Below are 17,151 nucleotides of genomic sequence, written 5' to 3'. Positions count from 1 at the left end.
AGGCAGATAATAGTAAGGGCTTCTCACACCAATGATATGTTGGAATCAACGGTCACGATGATTTGTAATGTTCTAACGTAATAAAAGGTTGGTGGCACTCTTGACCCCTCGGGCAAGGTGACCTCATTTCACTCTTCCCTTTCTAGCGCTGACCTTCCGGGAGTAAAAACTGTGTGTAATCTTTGTGCACTCTTTGTTCTTTTATTACACAACCGGTTACGTTAGTCCAATTGCCTTTTTACTAATCTCTTCGAAAAGCAACATCCAGTCTAACCTGATAATGGGCACAAACGTTCAAGAATCAAAGTAAAAACATTTAATAAAACAAAAAGGGATATACAATAAGATGATTACATAAGTATAAAAACCGTAAAAATCCAAAATGCATTTTGGACTATTTTCCAATAGAAAAATAGTCCCTCAACAGTTGGTATTAATGAGAGGTCTTAGNAAATATATATATATATAGATTCGAATAATTTAAAACAAAATAAAATTATATTGTTTACTGTTCGTTTTTCCTTTTCATTCATTCATTTTTATCAGATAAAACAGTTTGAACGTATTGTCTTAACTGAAAAACATCGACTTGATTTAAAGAGAACTACAGTACTTGTGTAAATCGAAACTGTACAAAGTTTGAAAAATTTGAAGTAGTGTATATGATATAAACATCTTAAACATTTTAATCTCTCAAATGTAAAAATAATAAAGCTACTCTTACAATGTTAATTTAAATAGTGGGTTTTTTTAGGTTTTAGGCCTTTTTCCGCTCAGAGAGCACTAAAATTTAGTGCCAAATTTAAATGGGTTGGCCACGTGGAGTTTTCCGGGTTTTCTTCACATCTCTAACACTTAAATACGGGCTAGTTTTCGGTAGTTTCCTTTCGGGTGCATCATCATCCTCGTGTTGCATTGCCTTATCCCACGAACCAAGAATATTTAAGCATGACTTATGTGAATTAAATATCATAAGTCATATGTCATTCTTTAGGTCATAGGTCAATAGAAGTTTAAAGAGATCAATAAGATTAATTCTTATTGTTTAGATTTTGCCGTTTTTAGCGCCAAACTTGATTTACTGTGTCAAGAAGTTTGGTTCCAATGAATTAAAACTTCATTTTAAGTATTTTAAAATAGTTTATTTTTCTGTTTCGTTGATTATAAAAATAAAAAATATGTTGAGTGCCATCACTCATGAGTTTATTAATAAATCTTGGTAAATATGTTATTTCAGAAATGTTTGGTCAAATTTCACAAGAGAGAAAGTCTGAATACAAAAGTCGAAGGTTGTTTTATGATCTAAAGCTTAATTAGCGAGTTATTAAACATCAAAGTAGAGTGACATCATTTCCATTTTTTATAAGTATGTAGCCTAATAAATCAATAATTAAATTCGTTCACTAATCACAATTTCTTTATTAAACAGTCATTTGTTAATTAATAATAAATAAAACGACACTATAATTAATCACAGAAATGTCGTATCATTTCATTGGGAACATTAGTCATCGCTATATATCCAAGCTGTATAACACAAAATTTCATTTGTAGACGAGGCTAGCCTCACTGCTACCCAATGCTGCTTACTGTATGAGTTTTCCCACTGTGCCATCATTCTCAACCATCTCGCTCCCAGAGGGACAGTCTGGCATTCCAATGCCTTATCCCTTAGTGTATTTTTGGTATGTCTTTGAACAATATTTTATCAACAGTGTAAATGTTCTAAAATTCTTGATTTCTAGAGCATAAACGCGTTCGTGTTCTAAGAAATCAATAAAGTAAATTGCAAAAAGAAGCAAAGATTTGCGTTATTCTATTGATACTTCTACATTACCGAGAAATAGAAACACCCTTCTGCGGTTTTCAAAGAGAATTCTATATATTTTTAATAATTATTAAACGCTGTCCTTCATTTCATACCATGTTACAATACTATTACAATAAATTGTATGCGAGATGTGAAGCAATCGAAGATAGCCTGGCATTAGGAACCTCTAGGCCTAAATGCATTCACATGCGTGCCCAATGCAGCAGCCTTCTCAACCATTGTAAGAGTGATGGTAAACATAGTCTGAAATGAGGGACATAGTTTAAAAAAAAAATACAGGATTTTCTGTTTATGGACAAAGTTAACAAGAAAATCCATTTTTTTACCACATTTTTTATTGGTGACAAGATTTTTTTCTTCTTAAGGTAGGAAAAATAGCTTAGTTAATTTTCTATTGTTATATTTAAACACACAGAGTTTCATTTAAAAACTATGTAAATATGAACATATTTATTGAAAAGGTTTTTGGAATAAGTCATACATTTTAAATTAATCTTATAGTCTGGAAACAAATGTTACTTTTACATCAGCTTTTTGATCCCCGAAATGAATGTTTGCCATTACATTAAAAAATCAAGGTCAATTCATATTTACAGTCGGAAATGATAAAATGTCACACATTTTACTTCTAAACATTTCTTAAAACTGTGTTAATACGATTACCACGACATCCTGATTTTTTGGGGATTTTTCCTTTTTATAACACTTTGTCCCAATTGGAAAATTTTGATACAGTAATTAATAGTTCAATAAAATTTAATTTAATTAGAATTAGGCCTATTTACTTATTTTCCATAGTAGCTATCCACCTACCTCGTGCTGGGTATCTTTCAATTTTTATCATAATGCTATAAGTTCAAAACCAGAAATCGAGACACCGACTTTCTGGTTTTGAACTTATGGCAACTCTATATGTTAAAAAATGGAAAACTTTTTGCCTTAACATATAACAGCATGCTGCTATAAATTAGACCTACTACAGAGGTTGATAAAGCAATTGAAAAAATAGTTTAAAATTATCTATTATTTGTCTATTTTTATCATTGATGTTTACACATCATCTGCGAAAAATCCCACAATGAATTGTCTTTTTATTATTACTATAATTTCATTCGAATGTGTGGTTTTCTTCAAGCGATTTTAACAAAATACTGTTTATTATTATATTTTCTGCGTTGATTTTCTTCTTTCTAATCTTTCCCTGTCCCAATCCTCCCAATTTGATCATACTATCAAAACGCAACTTAATTCTGAAAATTCATCGACGATTGTTTGATATTATACTGTCGTTAAATTAACATGTTTTATTTTGAATTAGTGTAAAAATTAAATTTCATACAAAGTGTAAGATAAGTAAGAGTAAAAAGGCCTTAATCGCTTAATTTGTTTTCGACCGTGCTTACGTGGAAAAAATTTGTATATGGCTAAAGTATGGCGGATTTTCATCACGTACCAACAATAGCCAATAGCGTGTAATCTCGCAGTTGTCCACTTTATATATAGGCTCTCTAGCCTTAGTTTCACACTCATACCATCTACTGGTCGGAAATATATTAAAACCATGATTTGCGAATGTGTTGTTTTTTGGTCTATTCAATATGCACAATGGATGGATGGATGGATGGATTGCCGAACGGTTAAGATGTCAGCTTATCGCTTTGGAAACTCGGAAACGAATCGGGACGGATCGAAATATCCCAGGAATTTTTCGGGATGATCCGTCCCGGATATTGGGTTTCGCCCCTCGCCTCCCTGCCGCCACAATATGGGCCTGGCTGAACACACAATGGGCTTGATAAAAAAGGCCCTCTTGCTGCCCAAAGTCAATATATCAATATATATATAGAATAGAATATATTTACGTGATAAAGTTTAACATTTAGGAAGAGTAGACAGTATCAAAAGCCTCTTAGACACGTTGCCACATTTGTTGGTTTTCGTTCTTGCAAGAACGAAACCAACAATTGATGCGATACTGTGTGGGGTAGATCAGAAACTTCAGTCCGCACCAACATGAACTTTCCGGGCTTTACATTCTTTAGTGATGACGCATGGTTTAATTTGGAAGGATGCGTGAACTCAAAATAGTCGATTCTGGGCTATTGAGACATGTTTTACTCCAAAAGAGTGGGCGTATTGCGTACGTTGTCTCGGAGATACCTAATGGACTATGTAACGGAACACGAAAAGAATATAACATCTACTATTCAGGAAATCCCGCGTGTAATGTTGCGATGGATGGCCCCCAACATGCATTGCCGCAAACTTCTGTATATCTAGCAGCGTGGAAAAATGCCTCCAGCACTTGCTATAACATTATGACACTAACATATGCCTTTAGAGAACACAATGATGTTAAGTAAACTTTCTTATTTAACGTTCGAAGTATAAGATAATTTTTGAGCTTAGGGTTTACTGACTTTGTAAATATCCTGTATATGTTATGGACAAAGTGATTAATACCGGCATTATGAATAATGACCAACAAAATCGGGCATTGTAATAAATTTCAATAATTTATCAAATTGACCGGTCATTATGAATACTGCTACCACCTAGTCGGGCAAAGTGATAATAATACGTTGAGGAGTGATCATCCGGCATACGTTAGCCAATCAGAACTTACATCTTACTTGCTCTGTAATTCCAAATGTCATGAAAATATTAATTGCTCAAATAAATAAACTAAAAAGCATTTAATTTTTTATATAATTTATACCAAAAATTGTTAATAATACTTTTCGTTAATATTAGTTTAATTAATATAGTTAATAGTACTTTGATATAATTTACAAAAAATAAATATTTATAAATGAAATAAGTGGAGTTTTTTTAATCAAATTTAAAATTCTGTACTAAACGCTGTACGATACGCACACGCAATTCAGCGTGCCGATTGGCTAGCGTATGTCAGATGATCACTCCTCAACTTATTATCACTTTGCCCGACTAGGTGATAGCAGTATTCATAATGACCGGTCAATTTGATAAATTAATCAATATTTATCACACTGTCCGCCCTATTTGGTCATTATGAATAATGCCCGATTAATCACTTTGTCCATAACATATATATATAGTCTCATTTTATTCCTAATGTACCACTTTTAACTTAAGACAATCGCAACAATTTCTTTATACAAAATTATTCACATTCTCTTAAAGTAGGAACCAAACAATCGTAATTAACCTATATCAACAGTGAAAACTGTTATGGCCGAATGCTGAGATAGTAAAGGCAGCAACCCAGTGGTTTTCAACCGGGTTACCAAGATTCTGGTTGGACTTTTACAAATTTGCATGGGTAGCTTGGGATTGAATATGTCGGATCAAACTGTTCTTGCTTCCTTGCTCCTCATTACCTAACCATCCAATTATTAGCGTGATTAAATTCACGATGAACATGAAGAATGACTCTCGTAGTCCCTACATGATGATGATAATACTAACAAACGTTCCAATAATTGTAAGTTTAAAAATATTGCTTATTTACATATAAAATCATAAATACATTTCACAAAACTGACGTTTCTCAATGTCTAAAGAAACGTAATTTATTATATTCGATATTTTACTTTATTTTTACAGGTAACCTGAGTCATTTATTTATATAAATAATAGCTAATATAGTTAAACTTTATTTAAATATTAGAAATAACTGTAAATTTTAGTGTTATCATCACAGTAATAAAACGTTCGTCTACAGTTCGCTATTATGAAACTTGATTAAGCAATAGGGCTATAAATAGATAACAAATTTAAATATACTGTAAGATATTTCCATATCAATCGTGGGTTTAGCCAGGCCTATACTGGAGACCGGGCGACGAAGGACGGAACCCGACATATCCGAAAATGCTCAATTGGATTCTATCCCGGACAGAACAGGATGATGTCTTAACCATCCCGGCTACCGCTGTTTAGGTGTTTCAAACAGGAAGAAAATTGATTTGGCACGAACCCACGATCAACCATTAGTATTCAGTGTTGGGCGAGGCGTTTAAAGCTTCAGCCTGCAGCTCTGGGATCGCGCCTACCTTTGTCCCGGTTATGTAAGGTTTCGCTCCTCACAATCCTGTCGTCTACATTGTAGGCCTGGCTAAATCTATGATGAATATGGAGAAAAGGCCCTCTTAGTAACCACAGGACGGAAAGAACAAAACAAAAACAAAAAACCTGTGTTAAGTGGTTTTATTCATTCGGTCACTAGTTGAGAACGTCAAAGAAAAGACACCTTATTGTATGATCAAACATGTAGCTATGGAAGTTGAAAATGTTAGGAAATTAACATGCTTGCCCATCAGTTTACAGGTTAAGAGAGAAAAAGAGAGAATCTATTAATAAAGCTGAGAGAAGTTTTTATAATTTTGTGAATAGAATTTTTAATTTAATAAGAGAAGAATCAATACATTAAATTTTTGTTAGAAGTTTTAATAATTATATTTTTGAATAGAAAATTTTTGAAATTTGTGATAACAGTTATCAATATCAAATTTCGGAAAATATACTGTTTCAAAGAACCGACCATTAAATTAACAATAAAATCACAAGTGTTAAAATATAATAAAAATCTCCCACAAAATATTTCAACGAGAAGAAAGTTATGAATCATAGCAGAATATGATTAATCAATAATTTCTCAATGAAAAATGAAATAATGTATCTGACTCTTTTGGTTTCACTTCCTGAAAGAAACTTTTAAACTAAATAAATTATTAACATCTATGTTAATTTCAAATGAAAATCTAACGCAATATACTTATTTGCGTAAATATGAATAATTTATTATTACTAATTTATCAATGATAGAATGTTACTATATGAATCATTTTCTTGTAAATATCAATATATTCTTAAAGATTCTCTTGGTATCCACAGGGCGGAGTTATAAAAAAGAACTTGATAAAGTGGATATCATATTTTGAGTCGTACGTAGATTTAATTTGTTTTTTAAATATGCGAATATTATTAACAATGCCTAAATTTTAAACACAGAAAATTATAAAATTGAATTAGGAGAAAGAAAGTATCTTACAGTCAATTTTTTTGAAAGGATAGGGGAAAAGATCTTTGTGAGATTGCGTGTAATTTGCATTTGCATACAAAATGCATTTGTAATTTACGCCATTTCCGGCAGCAGAAAAAAAAACAATTGCTCTAAGTGGCATTTTATTGCTACTTTTACAAATAAATAGTGATGTAACGAATATTCGGTTACTATTCGGTATTTGGCCTATTCGGCCTATTTTTCGCTATTCGGCCGAATACCGAATATTTAATCACTATTCGGCCGAATACCGAATACCTAGAAACAGGAGTAAGAAATAACAAAAACACAGTAAATTAATCATTTTGGTATTTAGATTTAATGTTATCTGGTTAGTGTTGTTTGTATATATTCATTTATAACTTATAACATGTACAAAATAAAAAAAATAATAATAATATTAGTCACAAGTATTCACAATTTATAATTACAAAGATCAGCACACGTACACACCTATTCGTTCGAGAATCGTCGCACATATCTGAGGGTCTGACCCTGCCTATCCTTCTTCTTAAGCGCTCGTCTTTGCTCTTTCTCTTTCCTCTATCTCTCTAGTCCACGTATGCCTACGCATACATCATAATACGCACTCACGATACTTTCAATTCGTCAGTTTTCTGTCATAGTTTTTCCATTTTACAATTACGTGACTCAGCCTGGTGATAACGGAGAAAAGAGACAGATAGGACGTCGGTATGTGTCACAGTTATGATTTCACAGATTCGAGACAGCTTGGTAGCCCGAACGGTCCGAGGCTTTCGCCCGTGCACGCTAAGTGACTTTCATTACAAGCATTTAGCTTTCCAAAGTCTATGACAACAATTGTTTGGCATTAACGGCGGCGAATTTCGCGCCAATAAGCTGCTTTGACTTGTTCGATTATGTTATCTACTCAATTTCATATTTATTTTCATATTTTCACTTTGTGGTTCTTCTCTGTTCTTTTCCCGTTATTTACAAGTGTAGGTCATTTCATTGTTATCCACATTTGATATCATCACTTATCACATACTGCCATGACACTCATGTCTGTCCGCTACAACTGTCAAGAATTAACGCGATTGGCGAAGCGTGGTGACAGTGGGAAATTAGAGAGCAGGGTCCTTGCCATAATGCGGTTTGCGCGCCAATTTTCGTACGTGCTTTAATCGAGCCGAATAGTTTGGCCGAATATTCGGCTATTCGGCCACGCTCCTGGCCGAATATTCAGTATTCGGCCTGAGGCCGAATATACTATTCGTTGCAACACTACAAATAAATTTTACAAGTAACTTCCGTTTGCACAGAAATAATATTTTTATATTATACTTTGGAGTAACCTCGGCTGCTGGTGACTTTTTGTCGGAGATTTTGTTAACACTTTTTTTTTATTGTAAATTACTGAGTCTTTTATTTATTTGCTACCTAAGTTGGTACGTTTTTTGCTCAATTGTGTTATTCTGCGTCATTAGTTCTATTTTTTTGGAAATGTTCCCACGTACTCCTCCAGAAGCGTTAAAGCACAGCCAAGAAGAACGGAAGGGAACTAAACATCATCGTTCACCGAGTGATCCGGGTATAAAATATCCAAAGTTAGAACATTATTTTAAGAGGCAATCTCCTCCGGACTCAGATAGAGAAGAATTGTTAACCTTATGCCAATATTTGGAGACGACTTTAAATGCAGTAATGATGCAGTTGAAGTGTATCGAAGATAGGCTCGCCAATTTGGAAATGGCCAACCAGTCAACTTTGTCCTCGGTAAGGAAATTGGAAATTGACTTTTCTAAAGTATGTTCACGACTAGATAAACTGGAACAGCAACATCAGTTACCTTTGGACGACATTGGTGAGTTACACTCCTTTGCCTACGATAGACAAGTTAATGCTTCAAACAGAAGCAATTTAATGTTGTTTAATCATAATATTCCGCTCGAGTTGGATTTGCGGGATTATATTGTTAACTTATTTTCTAAGTAATTGGATGTGACTGATCTGTCGGGGCATAATATTGTCGATGTTTCCCGTTTGAAAGGTAAAGCTCGGGAATTCTATAGCATCCAGTTGTCGTCCTGGAAATGTCGAAATTATTTATTGCAAAAATTTCGGACGAAAACTCAACAAGAGGGCAGGGAAAGACCGGTGAAATTTAGGTTGGCACCGGATCTGTCGTTTAATTCCTGTGTTTGCCATAAAAACCTGGTTACTTTTTAAAAGAATACCGGGAAGCTGGTCGTCGTGTTTTTTTTTTTGCGAGATGACGTATTATATGTGGATGATAAGAGATTCACATATTCTATTTTGAGCCATCGCTTAATAGAGGTGCCTGTTTCTTTTTTATTTTGAATTTTCCTCCCCGCAGGAGAGTCGGTTTCGAGAGACTTTCAACTTCATCGTTCCCGGACCAGTTTGGTTCGAGTAGTTATTCGGAATCATTGTGGGTTTAGCACCAATTGTTCTCTGTTGGATTATATGATTAAACGACCAGGTTTAATTTGTTTAGCCCTTGTTGAAACCTGGATGATTTCAGTGGATGGTGATTTTCTTGCTAACTTCCTTCTAGTAAACTGGAGGTATTTTATGATTCCAGCAGAAAAGCCATTGGGGCCGGGAAGACCCCATGGTGGTATTTTGTTCTTTTTTGATGAAGTTAGAGTGCACTTCAAGTTATTGGAAACTTACCCTGATTTGATGGTGATTGGCTTATCACTTTACTCGGTTCTCGATTCTAGAAATATCCTGGTGCTGGTGGTATATGCTGGCTCGCAGAGACAACAGGGCTTACGTTTAGACTTGTTTTCTTCTATTTTGAATTCTTGGTCTTCTTACTATCATGGAATTGTGATAATGGGCGATTTTAACGTCCATATTGGTGAAGGAACTGATTCACATTTGAATGTAGCCTCTCCCAACATTTTTGATGTCAGACGATCAAAGGATTTGAAGGTCGGCACGGCCGGGAGACAGTTTCTGCGTTGGTTGATTGAACACGATTTTATTCTCCTTAATGGTCGTACTAAGAGAGATTTCCCAGGTGAGCTAACTTTTTTGTCAAAAGTGGGTATTTCGTCTCAGAAACTTTATTGTCGTTTCTCAGAATCTGGTTCATAAGGTTGAATCCCTTCGTGTTGGGTCTCTCTCATCTTCGGACCATTTTCCAGTAGAATTACAGTTGTCGACTGGAAACAGATTTTCCTTTGTTGATGTGCTTTGTCCCATCAAGACTCGTTATGTTTGGAATGATTCTAAAGTAGAATTATTTGGTGACGCCGTATCGCAGAGTTTTCGGAATATAAACTTTGATTCTGTGTCTGTTGATTTTTTGAAGGTGTTGAACCTTATAAGGAGGATTCGTCCACCTTGGTTTGATAGGTCATGTTACATTCAGAAGCGAGCGAGGAACATTGCCTTAGGCAAATTCCGCAGATCTAATAGTCAGGCTGATTTGGCTTCCTTTTTAAATTTAAAACGACAATATAATTCACTTATTAGGGCCAAAAAAAGGAAATATTTTTCTAATTATGCTTTACAGTTGGCTAGGATTAGAGACTCTAAGACCTTTTGGTATCGGATAGGTCGTTTTCGTCGGGTCAGGCGCATACTAGACCAAGAGATTTCCTCGACTGATTGGTTTACTTATTATCAACAGTTATTTAGTTTAAATACATCGAATTTACCCCCGATTCTGTCACTACCGATGGCTTCTTTTGTTGTTCCTATTTTAGATCATCCTATCTCTGATACAGAGGTGAATACAGCACTTCAAAAGATGCGAATTCGTTCTGCTCCCGGGGTGGATAATGTTTCACCTTCTTTAATTGTTTACTCTAAGAATACTTTGGTTCCTTATTTGGCCAAGTTATTTAATCGGGTTTATGACACTGCTAGAATTCCGAAATCGTGGTTAGAGGTAAAGATAAAAGTTATCCATAAAAAAGGTCCATTAGATGAGCCCGCTAACTTTCGACCAGTATCGCTGTTGCCTGTAGTTCGAAAGATATTTACCTCTATTTTGGCAAATAGATTGGGTATTTGGCTAAGAGAGAGAAATTTGATTCAATCTGTGTAATTTGCTTTCCAACCTCGGAAGAGCACTTTAATATTCTGATTCTCCACCCCATTATTTGTAGACAACTATCAAAGAAAAGACAACGTTTACTGGCAGCGTTCATTGACTATGAGAAAGCCTTTGACAGTGTAGTTTTGAAGATTTTGTTATTTAAATTAAAAATGCTTGGAATCTGGAATCTTGGAATCTCTGACAAGTTTATTGATATTATTCAATGTTTATTTTCAGGATTGAAGGCAAGGGTTTCTACTAGTGCCGGGTCTACAGATGCTTTTTCATTAGAAAAGGGTTTACCACAGGGTGATTCCTTAAGTCCGATATTGTTTTTGTTATGTTAATGACATGGTACAAGTTTTTGATGATCTAAGTAAAGATTCCATTTCTCTGGGAGATACGAAATCCATTTACTTCAATTTGCTGACGATACAGTGGTGTTATCCATCACCCCGATTTATCTACAAAGGAAATTGGACAGGTTATATAATTATTCCTCTAATTTGGGTTTGAGTATTAATTTATGCAAATCGAAAATAATAATTTTTAGACATGGTGGAAGGTTGAGAAAAGCTGATAAGTTTTTCTTAAATGGTAAACGAGTCAGTATTGCTAATGAAGTTATATATTTGAGGATTCGTCTCTCAGCTACTGGCTCGTTCCAAAATTACATTTCCTAGTTAAAAGCAAAGCATTTTCCAAAATAAATGTTATACTGTAATAGAAATCTTGAGAAGGGTTAAAAACAGTCATATGGCTTTGTGTAAGAAACTTGCCGTCTCTCTTTTTACTTCGAGTTGGTCTTATGGTCTGCCCTTTTGGGGGCGTTTTTGTTTTGAGGATATCGACTCTATAGAACTGATGTTTTTTCGTCATCTTTTTGGTCTTGAGAGGTCGATCCCATCGTATGCAATTAGATCTGAATTGGGCCTTGAGTTTCCCGGGAAACGCTTTGTTAAATTAACCTTAAATTTCCTGAGAAACATAATCTCTGATCCATCATCTTTGGAATGTGAGGCTTATTCTACTTTGAAGAAGTTTTCATCGAAAAGATCGCTCAAATTCTGTTAGTTTACTAAATTGGAGAATCTATTTAATAGAATAGGTATCTCACTCTCTTTGATAGATTCCTCTCCAGATGTTTTGAAATATTACGCAGATACAATTTTACAAGTTTGATAATCTTTTCTTGAGAGAAGAAGGGGACAGGATTCTTAAGGCTAAGTACCATTTATGGTACCCAGAAATATTAGACAACAATCGATGCTTTTACATTTATTATCACCAGCCACCGTTTATTGTTAAAAAACGATAATACGTCTAAATAAGTTTCGTTTAACATGGAAACACTTGTGTATTGATCTACGTTCACCGGAAATGTGTCCGTTTTGTAAGAAAGGAAATGCGACTTTAAATCACTACATGTTTGACTGTAAGGATTTTGAATACTTGCGTCTATCAACATTTCCTAATAATGTTTTTTGTACTAATAACGTTTGCAAAAATCCAGCAGATAGAATTCATTGATTTTTTCCATCAACGACTCAATAGTGTCTATATGGAGTAAATATAATTTATTGACCAAAGTTATTAATGTTACCCCTCCTCCTAAAAATTAATTTTATGTATGGAGTTTTCAAATATATATTACACTTTTTCCGCCTTGTGGATACATCGAGGACCACTATTAATTCCTCTAGATCACAGATGGTGAGGAACAAGGTCTGACCATCTATTAAAAAAATTCCCGAGAATCAGCAGGTATAGTTAGGATTTTGATATTTAAACAAATAATATATAAATTAAGTTATTCACAAAAAATAAACTTATAATGCAATAAATTCACACACAAAACTTAACGTAATACAACTAAACAAAACCTTGCTCGATTTTTCAAAATCAACAAAAAGAAAAAAAAAAAAAAGGTCTCATTCGGATCTCCATATATAACTTCCTATGTAACTACATTAACAAAATTAATATATCTTCAGTTCTTTTGAAATGAAAAACGTGCAAGAGACTTGACTCACCCTGTATTGTCAGCAACTTAATATAATTGCACAGATAGAAGATATTTGAATATGATATTACTCTAAATATTTACATATAAGCACACTTAATATAGGTAATTTATTACACTGACTTCAAATGAAATCGTGTATGGGAAAGATAATTATAATAAATTATTTTCGGATTATGTAAGAATGGCTTGCAACCGGGTTTTTGCATCGGTTTTCACTAACTGCAAATATGGCACGATCCTATTGGTTTTGTCTCGTAATGACGCATTCGAAGTGTATGATTCGTATAGAAAATGATCACATTCAAAAGAACACTAAACTTGCACATGCATAATGAGGTTAAATTTTTTTTACTTTAATTGTTTGAATAAAAGCATCTTGATAGCACACAAAAATGCTTTAATTATTGTAATAATAGCATCAATTCCACATGTGACAAAGAGTATAACCCTTTTTCCAAAAGCCACTGCAAAACGCCACGAAGAGAATGTCATTAACTGACATTAAAAGTAGCCGCTGAATAGTGAATATAGTAGAGCGTCGATTATCCGAAAGAATTCCAGTCGGCAAATTTAAATTTTCGCCAGTGCTGTGGCGCAGCAATCTTTGGCTATGTCTTGGGCTACTCAAATATTGTACGTTTTTAATACTAAATTAACTTCTGAAGTATAATTTTTTGTTTTTATATTTTTCAATATATTTATTTTGTTTGTACAAAATAAAATAATTTTTAACGATACAATAGTCTTCGTTAGGCTTAACAACGACGAAAATTCAACGCGAAGCGACACGCAACGAAGAAAATTTTCAACATGGGATAGGTTAATATTTTTCGTGCATAACCGGTTATCCGAAATATCGATTCCCTCAGAACAATCCCAGTTCCCAATTGATTCGGATAATCGACGCTCTACTGTAGTCTTTTTTAAAATTAAAGTACAAATAGAAATAGTTACTTTTTAAAGTACAGTAGAGCGTCGACTATTTCGGATAACCGATTATGCACGAAAAATATATTAACCTATCGCATGTTGAAAATTTTCTCCGTTGCGTGTCGCTTTGCGTTGAATTTTCGTCGATGTTAAGCCTAACGAAGACTATTGTATCGTTAAAAATTATTTTTTTATTTTGTACAAACAATATATTGAAAAATATAAAAACAAAAAATTATACTTCAGAAGTTAATTTAGTATCAAAAACGTACAATATTTGAGTAGCCCAAGACAGCCAAAGATTGCAGCGCCACAGTACTGGCGAAAATTTAAATTTGCCTACTGGAATTCTTTCGGATAATCGACGCTCTACTGTAGTTAATACGTATATGAATTTGCACAGATACCTTTACGAAACTTCCGCTGGTTAGACTGGCATCTCGCTATGACGCAAAACTCGTCATCTCAGTCCAGGTTAAGATGAGTTTGAGGAACTCTACTGTATTCTCTGGAATTATAGCATGTGTATCGCTATTTCTGCTGCTCTTTATTTAGTCTATGTCTTTCTCGACCAATGAGAACACGGAGTTTTGGGTTGTCCATAAATTATGTCCGCATGTTTCTTGAAAATTTTACTCCCTCTTCCCCATTGTCCCAGTTTGCATGACCTCCCTTTCGGAAGTAAAAAAAAAACCCAACTCCCCTTGAACTTTTATCACTTTATGAACAATAAAATGCATAAACTGTATAAAATTTAGCGGACATCCGTTTTATCTGATTAAAGTTCAACCCTCTCCTCTCCCATGTCTGATCTCCCCTTTCCTCTCACGTTCGTAAACCAAGCCTTTACAGAAAAACATTTCAAAAGGTGCACTTCCCAAACAAATATCGATAAAACGTAATGTTACTTTGATGATAAGATGGCAAAAATTTCAATTTTTGAATTTTTCTGATATCTGATGATTAATCAAAAGAATGTTACAAAATGCACATTATTACCATGTTTAAAATATACTGTATATGGCATTTTTAGGAAATACTGGAGTTACCAGAAATACAACTATTATATTATACAATATTTCAAACCTGATTAATCTAACTTTAATATGTTTAAAGTTTTTCGGAAAAAACCTTCAATTAAGTGTTGAGACATTACCTTCAGTCGTCCAGTAGATAAAACCACTGAACACTGGTCATGGGTTTGCGCCTCGCCTACGGGCTGGCAACGTGGAGTTTTCTGGGTTTCTTCACGTTTGTAACACCTAAATAAGATTAGTTTCTCTTAGAAAGTCCACCCGTAGGCATCCTCTCAGTAGATCGCCCACATTGTCATATACTAACATGAAAAACAAAACATTATGCAATTATATAAAACAACACCATCATTAGTTAAAATTCCCCGATTTTCCCAAGACGAGAACCCTATCATTACTGGAAAAAAAATATATATATATAAAAAAAGCATTTTAACTTATTTTTAAGTTTTTGCAAAATTAATGTATACTAAAAGTTTGAAAGACTATTTAATTACCATAATTTTAATTTAAGAAAACATATTTAATACATGAAATAATTTACATAAATTTCTTCATTTTCTAACAATAAAAGTTTATACATTAACTCCATTTCATATTCTGATGACACTCCTTTTATCTTAAGACGAAACTTCATATCTTTCGTTACCTAAAAATTGAATAATTGATTAATAATAATTTTATTAATACATTGAAATTGGAGAAATAGAGTAATGTCAGAAATTTTGTTATTGTATTTGTGAATATACTGTAATGGCTCTGATAATTTGAATATACATTGCATACAATGAGATTAGATTTTGCATTTTAAATTCTCTTAATTATTTTGTCTTGCAATTAAAAACAGAAGTTTGTTATAATTTCAAGTATTAGATTTTAGTTTTGAAAGAATTCAATAATTTTTACCATTTTAAATTATTGTAATTACATTACAATGTTCTCAGATAATAATTAAAGTATATTAAAATATTGGAAAACTGTTCAAATTTTACCATTACAACTTCTCAATACATGCACCTTGTGTCACACAGCACCCATCCAACCAATATTCAAATTTTTCCTACATTTGCTGCTGCCTATCTGTTGTCACACTTCCTACAACAGTCACAATTCTACAGCTACTGCATGTTGTACAATGATGAATAATTCTGACTTTGCAGACTGCATAACACAAAATGTCTTCTCTATTGTGGAGTTGTCATCATCTTTTACGGTGCTTCCCAGAGATAGTAGACAACAAGACATCCGAATGTAACACAGACAGTTACTCTATCAATTGATGTACATCATATACTTCTTGGATAATAATTAACATAATTATAGTCATTTAAAATGGTAGCATTCTTTTTGGAAGACCCTGCATTACTATGTGGCTATTTTAATTTTTCATTATAGATTTGGCAATTTTTTTTCTAAAATTGAAACAGTATGTTATTAGCTTAGAACAGTGATTCTCAACCTTTTTTTCGTCATGGTACACTTTTAATAATTTAAAAATTTGGCAGCCCTTTGGTAAGTACTGCAGGACAACCGGTGATGTCATAACAGTGATTTTTAAATGCGGTTGGTTATTTAGGTCACATTTTCTAAATGCATTGGTAACTACTGGCAGCTACTGGTAACACTGCTTACAATTTCCAAATGCACTTTAAGAAGATAGAACTGATTGAACTACTTGTCTGACATCACTCATGTATGGGTATTTGCAGTGGTGACACTTCAAAAATCTTGTGACACATTAAAGTACTGTGGCACAGTGGTTGAGAATCACTGACTTAGAGAAATAACTATTTTACTAAATAAATCACCAAAAGACAACCTTTAAGCAGCAGTATCTTAAAATTTGTCTAATAATTGATTTAAAGCAAACAAAACATTTTTAAAATTCTTATAATAAAAAGACATTTCTACAAATACACATTTCTAAAAACATTTTTCATCCATGCCAACATAACAGTCAGTTCTAAACTAAGAGATTTTTATCTCATTACTTTAATAAATATGAAAGACAGCTTCATCAATACATTTTAGATGTAAAATTTAATCCAAATATATACGTATGAATATATTTAAATATTGATAACACAATTCCAAATAATGAAGTAAATATCAGTATTTAGAAGTGTGTTTAGTAAATAGAAGTTTTGTAAAATGGTTTCAATTTTGTTACTTGGTGAATAAAAACATTGTATAATGTTTATGAAAGCTTTAGAATAGGAATGTAATACTATAGATCAAATGAGA

The 17,151-nt window shown here is 33.4% G+C and overlaps 1 protein-coding gene and 1 long non-coding RNA gene across 2 annotated transcripts in view; one reads left to right on the top strand and one right to left on the bottom strand.

Moving 5' to 3' along the window:
- Positions 1–8,345: 8,345 nt before the first annotated feature.
- LOC111634359 lies at positions 8,346–10,926 on the top strand. The gene is made up of 3 exons (XM_023379115.1): positions 8,346–8,706; positions 9,220–9,914; positions 9,970–10,926. The coding sequence occupies exons 1-3, from the start codon at positions 8,346–8,348 to the stop codon at positions 10,924–10,926; spliced, it is 2,013 nt and encodes a 670-aa protein (XP_023234883.1).
- Positions 10,927–15,395: 4,469 nt separating this feature from the next.
- LOC111634352 overlaps positions 15,396–17,151 on the bottom strand; it is a 6,273-nt gene continuing 4,517 nt past the window's right edge. The window contains exon 2 of the long non-coding RNA XR_002758189.1: positions 15,396–15,556. This is a non-coding gene — a long non-coding RNA (uncharacterized LOC111634352). The remainder of the gene's footprint in view (positions 15,557–17,151) is intronic.

Source organism: Centruroides sculpturatus, unplaced genomic scaffold, assembly GCF_000671375.1.
Source record: "Centruroides sculpturatus isolate CEXI.00-Female unplaced genomic scaffold, Cexi_2.0 scaffold855, whole genome shotgun sequence".
NCBI classification, from domain to species: Eukaryota; Metazoa; Arthropoda; class Arachnida; order Scorpiones; family Buthidae; genus Centruroides; species Centruroides sculpturatus.
This window is presented reverse-complemented; position numbering and strand designations above follow the sequence as displayed.